At 39.6% G+C, this 13,663-nt stretch overlaps 1 protein-coding gene across 1 annotated transcript in view; it reads right to left on the bottom strand.

The window, feature by feature from the left end:
* Positions 1–4,333: 4,333 nt before the first annotated feature.
* Positions 4,334–13,663, bottom strand: part of CDH13 (cadherin 13) — a 1,116,573-nt gene continuing 1,107,243 nt past the window's right edge. The window contains exons 12-14 of the mRNA XM_019634915.1: positions 12,499–12,732; positions 9,887–10,105; positions 4,334–5,935 (exon numbers count right to left, since the gene is read on the bottom strand). Coding sequence (XP_019490460.1) covers positions 5,928–5,935; positions 9,887–10,105; positions 12,499–12,732 — 461 coding nt within the window. The 3' untranslated portion in view covers positions 4,334–5,927. The remainder of the gene's footprint in view (positions 5,936–9,886; positions 10,106–12,498; positions 12,733–13,663) is intronic.

The following is a 13,663-nucleotide window of genomic DNA, read 5'->3' as shown; positions in this document are numbered from 1 at the left end:
TCAAACCTTTTCAGTCTCTTCAAACCCATAAATATAAATATGTAAAATATCTGTCCCATAGGAGGCACTTATTAAATATTTGCACCTTTCCCATCCTTTTTTTTAGCAGTCTCATTAAAGTACTCCTCTTGCTATCTATCATATCTATCATGTATCTATCTATCTATCATCATAATCTTGTATCTATAGCTATGTATCTATCATCTATCTTACCTATCATCCATCTATCTATCTATCTATCATCTATCTATCTATCTATCTATCATTTATCTATCTCTGTCTATTTTTTCCAAGTCAGAAGGATTTGACCGTTATGAAAGAAGAAAGGAAAAGAGTTAATTGTTAGGCAGGCAGCACTGTTTTTAGTCTTGGACTTTAAACATTATAGGCCAACCACAGCATCATTTGAAAAAATACCCTTTGGCTCTGTCACTGTGTTTAAACTGTACTAAAGATGATCTAAGACCAAGTACACACATTAAAAATCCCAGGTAACCTTTATTTGAATATTTCACAAAAAAAGTTACAAATTTCTTTGCAACTACATAATAAATCAAATTTACAGCTCAGTAACTGTAAGCAATTCAGCAACTAGGGCCCAAAGAACTGCATCTGCAGTAGAATTAAATATTTAAAAATGATAATCCTTTATCCCTTTGGAGTGTTCATGAAAAAAAATTCACTCAAAATTTCTAAACATTTTTATCGTGGGGTAATAATATCTTTATCTTGGTGTTACTATTTAACACCAGGACGGTGTTGATATGTTCATGACAACACATCATTTTTTTCACAGAGCCTTCATTTTTAACTCTTTGATAATCTGAATGCATGTAGATCATAAAGAATGACTTTATTACTTTAGAAAGGAAAAGCTTTAAAAAAGTAGCAGAAAATGGAAAATTTCAGCATATATTTGTAGTGCTTCTCTGAGCCACTGTTTCAAAGGTTTTAGAGCTTCAGAAGAAAATTACTGTAGTTTAACTCCACCCGTTGCTTCCCTGCTAGCACTTGGGAGCCAAATAAAATGGCTTATCAAGTGCAGCAACCCTCCAATGATTAATATTTTGATAGTGGTGTAGCAAGAGTGATAGGAAGCTTTTCCACCTAGCAAATTTGATATTTAAATGATTTCTGCTGAAATTATAGCCGTAGCCCTAATTTATGGAATTAAAGTTCTTACCTGAAATCCTTGTTCACACATTCATTCCCATCATTTTTCTTGGTCTCTACCTATTCCATATATGCTTTTTATAGAAACACAGTCAAAACTATAGAATATTTTTCAGTAGTGGGCTAATCCATTAGCAACAGGAAATATAAGAAGGGTAACACATTCTACATAGCAGAAGAATTGTTAATTGCTTTAGATGAACAATTATGAAAGCATCTCATCATCAGCTTATGAGAGGTTCCAGATATCAAAAGCCAGATAAGAAGAGAAGATGGGGACGCATCATATCTGTGAAAGGTCTAGCCCAGGGGTCGGCAAACTTTTGAGAGGGAAGAGCCAATCCTGTCCCTCACAACAGTTTAAAAATTATTCGAGAGCCATAAAACAAATGAAATCACCATTATGTGAATAATATCATTTAAAAATTCTGTAAATGAAACTATGATAGTTTCATTTTCAATTTTATTTCAGAGCCACATATACGTACCCAAAGAGCCACAAGTGGCTCGCGAGCTGCAGTTTGCCGACCCCTGGTCTAGCCAGATGATGAGATGATTATTGTTATTATTATTTAGTAGTTAAACTGAAAAGGTAGTTCTCATTCTTTCTCCATGTTCACCTTTCTCTTGGTGTGATTTACCTTTGATTCATGCTTAAGTCAACTACGCGTGGATAGACTAATGTGCTACACTTACAAAGTCAGAAACTGCTTGAAGATCCTTTAGAATTTGTCTATAGCCAAGCACAGTATAAGCTCTTGAAGATCCTACACTACTTTTCTGCTCAGCTTTTCCTCCCCTCAGTTGGTTTGGCAATGACTGGGTACTTGGGAAGACATGAATTTTCTGTTGGATAACTGAGGTATTTAATTAAGCTGGAGGAAGCGACCCACGTACCTGCCTACAAGCCATGGGAAGGAAGGGAGGAAATACATACGAAAATGATGATATCTTGTACATGAAAAATTTCTAAGGTTCCAATATTAATTGAGCATAGTTTTAACAGTTCTTAACAGGAAGCTAGGAAAAAGTAGAAGGCCTGTTTATTGGGTCTGGATAGTCACGCTGAGATTTCAGATGAGGGTTTCTGGTCTGAAGTAGACAATTGGTCTGGTTTTGCTACAGAGTGGGCAGTGGCACTGTGATGTAGTGGAAACCACATGAGCTCTGGAGCTAAATGGCCTGGGTTCTGGTTCTGGAGGCCACTTACCTTGGGCGAACTGTCTGGGTTTTCTGAGCCTCAGTTTTCTTATCTGTAAATTGGAGAAGAAAATAGTGCCTGCCTCATAGGGTTGTTGTAAGGATTGACTGAGTTAATAGGTATAAAGGATTTTGTACAGTGTGGGTACCTAATAGGAAATTAATAACTAAACCATCATCATCATCATCATGATTATTAATGGCATTTTTGTACCTTGTTCATACTCCCCAGAACTGTAGACTGTTTTCTTCAGAACCACCTGGATAGTTTGTGTATGGGTCCAATTGCACTAAACGCACCATCAAATATAGATTTGGATTTGTTAATAATTTTTTTAGTTGCCACATCTTAAGATCGAGACCCAGTGCATTTATTTTGGATCAAATGCAATCAGGTGCACTTCAAGAGTTTGACAGTAGATGGGTATTCCATTTATCAGACTGTTTAACATGACGTTTGGAAAATCTGGGATGAGTTGTCAAAATTTCTAGACATAAGACTCAATGTCCTACTTGATACCTACCATGAAATTTGGCTGGATCTATTTTGTAATGATGTTCAGATCTGCGGGTATTAGTCAAGTATCATGGCAGGTACACATACCTGAAATGATGTTCTTTTGGAGAGAACTGGCAGTATTGAAGGTAACTTTTATCAAAATTAGAAAATGTTTGCACGTTCCTGTTAAATTATCCAAAATAATTAATTTATCATCATGCAAAATGGGGATAACATGTATTTTTTAATGAACTAAGGTAGTTGATACTATATTAATACAAAGTGAAAAAGGTGGGACTGTTCATTCCATGGAAATAAAATCCTCAGTCTTGTGCTCAGTAATTGGGAAACGGAATTTCTGGCTATTTGACATTTCCCCCCCAATAACTTAGACTAAAACAAAATGCATTGGGAATAAAGACTTAGTTTTGATTATACTTTTGCTTTCCATAAACAAGGGAAATGCATTCCAGCAAGTTAGAAAACATCCTATGATTCAGGAAATGCTACAATTTTGGCTTCTAAGAATTGGTCTTTTGGTTTTTGGAAGAATTAGAGAGAGCAGCACAATAGAAATATCTCTGTTCCAATAAGAACCCTGGAGACAGGGAGTATACTGAAATAGGGGAAAATTAAGGCATATTCTACTTGTTAATGAAGCATGCACTTGACTCCTATTTTTCTGTGTTCTGGGCCAAGTTACGCTACTAGCTCGATTTCTATTTTTCAAGAAGAAAATACCCATTTGCAAAGTGCAAGAGAGCCTACTACAAGCAAGAGGCTTGAGAGAAAACCTTCACTTGTCTACTTGAGGGAATGGGTCACTTGACATCAGTATTTCTCCCTAGCGATGGCCTAGGTGTATGAAGGAAGGTGAGCTTTCAGATTGTTAGCCTATGGCTCAGGCTGCCCACCACCTGGCCATCTGAGCATGTTTCTTGGTTTGTTCCAGGGTGAGGGCTCTCCTCCTGCCTTTCAGGGAGAGGGGGGCGAGGTCCACCAGGGAGACATGAGGCTGCATCGTACAAAGCCAGAAGAGGACATCTTGTCACGTGAGAATGTGCGGGTTTGGGTCCCCCTGCCCCTGAGCCTGCTCCATGCACTTGTGGAGACCTGTTGTGTCATGCTCAGGATGTGGCATCTGCTGATGGAGCAACAGGAATTGTTCGCGAGAAAAAAATACCCACGTCCTGGGACTGGAGACAGATATGATTATGTGTCTTGCTTCTTTTTCAGTATGCAGTCGTCTTCACAGCCCATCGTTGAGAGTCTCAGATCACTCACTATGAGGGATAAGACCAGTGCATCGCTCAAGCGGTGAGTGCATGTTTCTGGCTTTATAGACTCACTCATCTAGCAAGAGCTGTACAGGGGACCACAGATGGCCAAAGTTGTGAACTTGCACTAAGACAAGACTCAGCATCAGTGACAGGAGACACAACATAGGAATCAGAGAAAAGCTGTTGTCCAGCAGTTTTAACCACCAATACCCATTTATTTGAATGGAAAAAAAAAATCTCTGCATTCTATATGCTCCAAGAAGATTGACTATTGAAACAAATACAATATATGGACCTCTAGCTGCATAATTTTACTACAATAAAGACAACATGTGACTTCTACTTACTACAGAAGGCGAACTGAAAAGCACAGATGCAAACATAGATTGCATAAGAAAGCATGTGTGTGTGTGTGTGTGTGTGTGTGTGTGTGTGTGTGTGTGTGTGGTTAAAACCTTTAGTAAGCAACTGCATTAAAATATGCTAAGACACTTACCTTACCCTAGTTCGTGGCGAACTCTAATAAAAAGCCACAGGCTGTCACTAGTTTTATCTGATAGAAAAATTTGGTGTGAGCTTTGATGGTTCATTTACAGTTTATCAACAAGAAGATAATCTTAGTAACAAGCGCTAACTCTCCTCTTACGTTTACATGCTCACAGAAGAAAAATCAGTTACTTTTCATACATAATGAACATCTTTTATTTTTAGGTTTGCAAACAATGGTAGTCAATTCACACAAAAGGGTACTTTTAAAACTACCTGTATTTACTCTATTTTATGCATGTATATATGAAACGAACGGCATGTATGTGCATAAGTGTATGTCTATACATGTGGGCATATATATGTATACACACGGTACCTGTTGACCTCTTCCTATGTATGTGTGACTTCCGTGATGACACTTGTAATTGGACATATACCGAGGAGGGAGAGCTTCTCTGCCACGATCTGTGTCCCCTGAGAACCCGCGGGACCGTGGCTTTAGGATGCACATGCAGACAGATGCCCATGAAAGAATATTTCAGCCCTTTTCTCGGCATTTGATGGTAAAACTTCCTGCTCTGCTCCTCACCACTCTCACTCAGGGTCATGGCATGTGATGGCAGTGAAAACTGGTTTCCTCAGACTCAAGAGAAAGGCCTTCTGTCTCTGCTCTCCCTCTCTGTGGACCTGCCTGTTGGTCGTGGCAGCGTCCAGACTGAATGGGGTGGCGGAGAAGCGTCAGTCAGCTCTGTGATCTGTGCAAGTGCTGCTGAGTTTGCTGCTGAGGCCCTGGAGGGGTCAGCTACCTAGAGTCTATCCCTTCTTTGTTTAGCCCCTTAAGGAAGAGTGACATATCCGAACTCGGCTTCTCCTATATAGTCTCTCTCTATAAATACTGGGTATATACACATACAGATACTCATATATATATATACAAATACTGACCCACAGACAAAGCTGGATGTGTGGTGCTGACTAGCAACGTGGCAACACATCAGAAAAAGTAGTCATTGTTCCTGCTCCCAGAAGGTCAAGTGCTATGCCATGATCTTTAAACATTCAGGGAAAATTCAGAGGATTCCATTAATTAAAGGAGAAAGGAAGATGCTGTCAAAATGGTGAAGTACGGACTAAGTGAAATTGCAAAGGAAACGAAAACCTGGAGCAATTGAGGCCTAGCTGTGAAGTTCGAGAGCTGTAAACGACAATCTTCGGATTTGGATTTTTTTTTTCTTTTTCCTGTTGCTATGGAAACTTGGCAGTCAAGCTTCAGATGTCAGGAGTTCTCACAGACCTGAATGGCAAAGATTCAGAGTAAGTCAAGGAATATTGCAACTCGATTCAAAACATTTTGGCTAAATACTAGACACATGACTGACAAGTGGTAATAAATGCATTTATAAACACTGCACTACCTTGGAAAAAAAATTTTTTTTCTTCAGTAGAATATTTGAAGACAGAATGAATAGTTCTGCTGGTTTCATCTTAAAAAGCTGGACTTCTTTGCAAATGCTTAATGCCAAACATCTCATCTCAGACTACCAGCGGCAATTACCTCTGCTATCCTTGAGCCCGATCTCTTGCACATCCGCCCAGAGCTTGGCTAGTTTATGAACAAGCTGACCTGGTTGCTTAGAGATTGATGATCATCCCAGATATATATTTTTTTGGTCATAGACAAGAGCAAGATAGCTATTGGTGGTTCTTTAGACATGGTGTTTTAGTTTCCTATGGCTGCTGTAACAAATAACCACAAACTTAGTGGCTTAAACAACACAAATTTATTCTCTTACAGTTCTCTGGAGGACAGAAGTCCAAAGCGAGTCTTATGGGGCTAAAATCAAGGTGTTGGCAGAGCTGTGTTCCTTTTGGGGGATCAGGGGCGAACCCATTTCCTTGACTTTTCCAGCTTCCAGAGGCTGCCTATATCTGGTTCATGGCCACTTCTGCCATTGTCATGGCCGGAACTGTCTTATCAAAGTTTACTGAGGTTGCCAACGTTATGGTTATTCTCTAGGTTGTGCACCAGTGTGAGGTATTCCATTCTGCCTGGTGATAGTATGAATGGAAATAGCTCGGTTCTCTGACATTTTTGCATAATTATTATTATACCTTAGCTTTGTACAGGGAACTGGTACTACCAGCCTTGTGTTACAATCAAAGAAATAAAGGTGTGGAAAGGTCAACTTACAATGTGAAAATGTGAACGACCCTACTTCCCGAATGAACTGATTACTAGAACTATAGCGGGTTACTCTCTAAAGCTTGGGGCCTTCTCATTCAAAACCTGTTGAGGGGTGGATCGGTATGTAAAGCTTACCCACCTACTCTGCACCCCATGGCTTTTAGAGGTTGCACCTTGTCATTTATCTGCTTGGAAAATATAAAGCAGCATCTCTAAATTCTAGATAAAAAGTCTTTGTAATATGACTCAGGTACAAACAAGATATTATGGTTAAGGGTTAAAGCTGTTTTGACAGAAAGTGCCATGGAAGTGAACAAGCCAATTCAGGTGCAATTTTTGGTTGTTATTTTCTATACCCAAGGAACTTTCTATTGTTTGACACTTGAATTCCTTTGTAGTTAGGAGTCTTCTGAGCTCATGTAATTTCTTTGTTTCACTTGAGTTTTTCATTGCTCTTGTGACCATAGCGTTAAACTCTCGTTACTTGGCTGCAGTAAGCTGTATCCTGCAAACTTACCCGTATTTGAAGAAGGACGTGAAAAAGAACATATTAAGTGACATCAGTAATGTTTTTTAAAAATACTTTCCAGTGTGGTGCCAATAACTTAAAAGAATAATTTTGGTCATTGAGAAAAATAGAAAAAAACTTTGGCTGAATAAAACCCACTCAATTAGAAAGTTGCCAATCCCTGTTTTAAGTCAATTTACCAGCAGTTCTCAACCTGTGGGTCGCGACCCCTTTGGGGGTCGAACGACCCTTTCACAGGGGTCGCCTAAGACCATCGAAAAACAAAAAGATATTTACATTACGAATCATAACAGTAGCAAAATTACAGTTATAGAGTAGCAATGAAAATAATTTTATGGTTGGGGGTCACCACAACATGAGGAACTGTATTAAGGGGTCGCAGCATTAGGAAGGTTGAGAACCGCTGATTTAGATGATAGCACAAATGATCCTACTTCTTAGGGCTGTTTGAGTTGATTACATGAGATCAACTATATAATTTATGCAAAACTCTTAGCTTTGCATGTGCACAGTACACAGAAAGCCCTCAGAGGTCAGCTGTCATTGTTCATGAAGTTGTACTACGTTAGGGGACCCCAGCTCCTCTGCCTAACATGGCCTGGGGCCATCTCCAGGCAGAAGACTGCCTACTCTCCCTGGTTCCGTGTTTCTCCAGGCCCAGTCTCTGCCCATAACACATTTCACCATAAAGAGGAACAAAAATATCGACACACTCAACAACATGCATTGTATGATTTCGCTTCGAGAAAATTCTAGAAAAGACAAGACTCTGATTATAGAAGGCAAATCAATGAAGGTCTGGATTGGGGGAGGGGATCCACAGCAGAGAGGCCTAAGGAAACGTCCTTGATCACGGTGTGTAAACTTGTGTGGAGTTACCAAAATTCATCAAACAGGATACTTAAAATGGGTGAATTTTATGGAATGCAAATAGTACCTTAATGAAAAGCATTAGAATTAAAAGTATTTTCAGGGGCTGTTTTTTGTATATCTCGGTCACCTCATTAAACTGATTCCTTGTGTCTGAGGTTACAAGTCACTGTCCCCTTTTTCCCAAGCAAAGACATTTAATTTTTGTACTTGTTAACATGGTTCATCTGATCCGTCCTTTGATCTTCTTGCTATTGCTGATTAACGAAGCCTAACACAATGTTTAAAAAGGTTTCAGGACAATATTCTTCCTTGAACTTGCCTGTGTCACACCACAGAGCCCTACAGAAAACCCCACAGGCACAGCCTAATGGAGATGCCAGCTTGCCTAGGACCTCAGGCGGGTCCTAGGGGGAGAATTCTGCATCCCCTCAATGTCATCCACACGTAATCTAAACAACAAAATTGGCAGTAAAAATAATTTCATTTACATTTTTTTTATTACTTTCAATGTCATTAGTTTTATTTCCTTTATTTTTAGATGTCAAAGAGGGAAGTGCAGATCTCTTCCTTCAATTCTCAGTTGCAATAAAGCCATCTACAGTATCATAATAAACACAAATGTTTTTATTATCTTTTTCCATAAGGGAGGCAGGGTAATTGTGAACACTGGCCTCCCTGCTAACTCATGTGGGACCTTGGGACCTTGCTGAGTTTTCTCATGTATAAAGTGGGATAAAATCACCAGGCCAGTGAAGAAAATAGACAGAAAAGCCATGAACTATCAGGGTGTTTGGTTCATGTAGTCTGCTTGGATCTGAATATTTTCTGAGGGGAGGAGAAATACCCATTTTTTTCTTCCCATGTTGTATGATGTGATAACTGCAGTTTTATGAACAACGCTTTAAAGAAAGTATTGGCATGCTTTTTTTGTAGAGGGCCAGAGAGTTAAAAAAGAAAAATCAATAACCTTGTCAAAATGTAAATACCAAGGCCCACAAGGCTTTGGAATGGCATTAGCTATGGGTAAATAATTGCTAAGGTTAAAGTAGGGCTAGTATTCCATAAATAGGAAATATATGACACATGTATCTATTCATTTTATGCTTACATCTATAGGACTAGGCAGAATAATTCATTTGTTTAAAATAATGCTTCATTATAGTATAGTCATTAATTACTACCCATCAGTGAAAAAAAAGTGTGAATTTTACATTTCTGTCTTTTCCTACGGCCCAGCGTCCATCCATGAATTCTCATGACTGTTCTTAAAAAGGTATAATATCTGCTTGAACCTTGCAAAAGATTATTCCACACCATGCAGAGACAAAAGGACCCTGGTAGACCAGTTAACTAATCTGTGCACATCTGTATTAGCTCAAGTTCAGTGGCATATGCACGAAGTGTTCTCATCACCTGGTCTGCAGGTCAGCAAAGAGCGCCTTTCCACATCATTCCTAAGGTTGGTTGGCAGGGAGATGTTAATATGCCTTTAAATATTGGAGCATCTTTACCTCTTTACCTGTAACATTTTCCAGTATACAGACATACGCTAAACATAAATGTTCCTCTGGAATACTTTTTTTTTTTTTTCAGATATAGGGGCTTTGGTAGAGTTATATATTCATACTTGTGCATGCACCGGAGTTAGGCCAACTCACAAGTTAAACTGAAGAGAGAGATGAGCAGGACTGAGGTCAGGCTGAAGTGCAGAGCCCCCGCTGCATTGCAGTCCACTTTGGAATTCCTGCAGGAACACACGTGTACCCTGAGGTCTGTGATGTTCGTCATGGGTGGTTTCCCTGAATCTGTCACCATGATGGGCAGGTGGTAGTTTGCTTTGTTCAGATTTTGAAGAAGGCTCACCAGGGCGTGTGTATCTATGAAGACAAGCAGGACCTTCGTGAGAGAGGGTTAGACCTTTCCAAATAAAAGTGTGAAAACACACACAACAGGCGCTGCGCTTTGTTTATAAGCACGGGAGCGTTTACATTTAAATTCATTAACATCAAATAAAAATATAAATTCAGTTCCTTAGTTGCACTAGCTACATTTCAAGTGTCTGGCTGGTGGCTTCCATATTGGATAGCCCCGGATAGGACATTTTCATCATCAAGGGGGTCTGTGTTTCAGTGCTATTGTAATCAATTTCAAGGGCGCCTACTTTTGTGAAGATGACTGAGTATCAAGAACTCCTCCCTATAAATTTATTATGCTGGTAAAGCCATCTTCACAAAGATCACATTCAATAGCTAGAAAAAAAAATGAAATAAATAATATAAAGATCCACTCTCAAATGATCACATTGTACATCTTAAATATATACAATTTTTATTTGTGAATTGAACTTCAACAAAGCTAGAAAAAAATCCCAATTCAAATAATCACAATAAAATCTTTAACCTAAAAAGAAAATCCCCTCACTCTATAGGTGGGCAGGACTCCTGTGTGTTGCCATGGGGATGGATTCTGTAGTCTTTGTCAGTCCTCAGCCCATAGCCCTAGATTTGGCGGGGAATCCACAGCATAGTCTACACCATGGAGACGAGGTCCACGTTTGGTGGGACTATCTGCCATTGCCCAGGCCTCCGGGCAGCACTCAGAAGTGACCACCTCACCTGGCTACTGCTTTTAGCCTCAGGCTATTTTTCCTCTCCACCCCCGCTAGGTGTCTAGAGATTTTTGTTTGTTTCTTTGTTTTAAACTGTCCCTTTCTGAACATAAACGATGCTAAGTATTCAGCAAAAAATTTTGGGACAAGAAAAAAAATTTAGAAGGCATCTTTTCTATTAAATGAAACCAGGGGGAAAGCAGAGTGTGATGACACGAAAACAAAAACATCTGAAGTATTATCCTAATGAGAGGGTTAGGTGATAGCAGCAGGTATACCCAAGGCAGATAATTACCCCAGTGAAATGGCAGATTAACTCAAGGGACATTCTACATCTCCCTCAAGTAGATGAGAAACTCTTGAATGAGAAAGTTCCAGCTGGAAAGAACTGGTTTTGATTATTCAAATCAGCTCCAGTCACAAAAACTAGCAAATAAAACAGTAACCCCTCAAACAAGAGGAGGACTCTTTTAATTAAAAAATGATCAGTGTAACAAAAAGCAATAAAATAGACAAATAAGCAAATAGAATCAATAACAAGAGAAAGGCACTAATAAAATGAGATATGAGATTAGGCCATAACAATACATATGAGATTTTATTAATAGGAAATTGTATGTGCAATTGTCTAATACATTTTCGAAACTTAATCAAATGGGTAATCCCCCATTCCTCCAAAAATTCTACCACTGATGTAAGAGGAAGGAACCTTGACTGGGTGAAGGGCATGCAAAGTTCATTAATGATGACAGAGTGTATGTCTAAGAGGTAAGTTTCAGTTTTTGTCTTTACTGCAGGGCAAGGTAAACTCCAGTGAGAACGAAAGTGGGCGAAATGTTATAGAGAGAGGGATACTTTATAATTCAACACATTGGTGTTTCGGTCTTCATAAGGCAGATGATACATGTTGGGCCGAGTCTTGAATTCTACCTGCCCAAGTGGAAAGACCGGTAGGAAGAAACATTGGTTGCAAGTTGCATAAATGAGAGACAGGACCGATGGAAGAAAATATCGAAGTAGAACGTAAAAGCCAAGGATTTGAAAGAAAAGCCAAGGTCATTGCAAAGACGAAGTCAATTTTGAGGAGGTCTGCAGCATAATATGGAAGATGGAGGATTAGAGGTTAAGACTTTCTAAAGATTCCTGGACTGGTGCTTCTCTTTTCTTTAGCCTTTTATGAAAGCAAGCACGCCATGGGAAATCTCTCCAAAGCTCTGGTGAAAGTTAATGCAAACACCGTTATCTGAGAGAGGAGAGACAGCTGAGCTAAGACATAAGCCCCTGGCTTTTGAGGGCTGAACACTGGGTGGGTATATGGTACAAAGTTGTACAGTATAAGGTGTCCAGTATATGGTATACAGTATAGCGTGCAATATAAGGTAGACAGTATTCAGTATATAGTATAGAAAAGATGAGATGAAGCAAAAGAGAAAACTTTGATATTTACATTTATAAGGAACTGATGGTCAATATTTTTACAAATTGCATTCATTTGCTGGTGGGAAAATTGTCGGTATTTATAAAGCATAAATAACTTGACATAAGCCATGTGAGAATACAAGAGCGAGCAGGAGAGGAGAAACAGCTTGGGAAAAGAAACCGAGCTAGGGAAAGGGGGCTCACAGCCAGAGGAATAACGATAGAATGTTTAACTGGACTTACTGTTTATCTTGGAGATCTTCCAGACTTTATCAGGAACAGTTTGTTTATGGATTTCGAATTTGAAAGGATCTGTATTTGGGTGGAGATCCTTATCTGATGCTCCCAAAATGACCACACTGAGGTTTTTGGCATCATTACAGATTTCGGCTACTGTGGGGTAAATGAAGGGGGCGTTGTCATTCACGTCTTCCAGGGTGATCAGCAGAGTTCCAGTACCAGTGGCAGGTGGGTTGCCTACGGGAAAAAGGGACGATGTTAGTACACAACTAGTGTAACGCGAGAGTAATTCTCTGTAGTACTTACCCCCCACCCGCGATGCGCTGGACACCTGTTCAGGGTCAAACAGAACTAACAGTCATAATATATTTATATAAAGTTGAGTAGTCTCTGAAGCCTGTTATCACATATAAACCTTTTGATTTAAGCTCTTCAACCTTCACTTTTAGAATGCTGAGCTTCTAACCCGCGAGTCATATATGCTAGCGTAGTAACACGCTGTAAGTCACTCAAAGAGTGGAGATAACAAGTAGGGCTTTTCCTCGCTCACCAAATTCAACCTTTCATCTCAATATCCAACTATTCCCGTATGTTGGTGGTACAAGAGGATGGAGACGCCATGAGAGGAGGCCATGGTGAATGCGAAATAGCTCTCCACTGACTGGGAGAGAAAGAACTCTCCCAGGGTTTTCTTTTGCGGGTGAAAAAGGGTCTGGTGTGGCTGATGGTGCCGTTGGGGGGTTGGCCTGGCTGGCCTGGCAGCTCAGAATTGAGAAAGGTGGGTTAATTATGAGAAACGAAACCACGAGCTGGCTCCTGGGGCCGTCGAAGCAATCATAACAATCTTCGGGCCTTATGTTTAAAGCCGTGCCTTGTCAATATTTTAGCTACTTCCTGAAATGTTGTTCATTTTAGGGAACATGGTTTTAAGAAGCCCTTATACTCATAATCACCTAAGCAATAATGTCTTTTGCTTAAAGAAAAGAGTGTTTAATCTTAATAAGACTCAGCATGACTTCATTTACCTTTCTCTAAATTCATTTTTAATCATCTATGCATTAGAGGCTTGCTCTTGGGACAGACCATTCATTAATAGTTTCTAATTTTCTCCGAAGGAAAGTGAGAGCCAAATTTGCAGGCCACAAATAGGAAGTGTATGGATTTGCCT

This window comes from Hipposideros armiger, unplaced genomic scaffold, assembly GCF_001890085.2.
Source record: "Hipposideros armiger isolate ML-2016 unplaced genomic scaffold, ASM189008v1 scaffold_19, whole genome shotgun sequence".
In the NCBI taxonomy this organism is placed as follows: Eukaryota; Metazoa; Chordata; class Mammalia; order Chiroptera; family Hipposideridae; genus Hipposideros; species Hipposideros armiger.
This window is presented reverse-complemented; position numbering and strand designations above follow the sequence as displayed.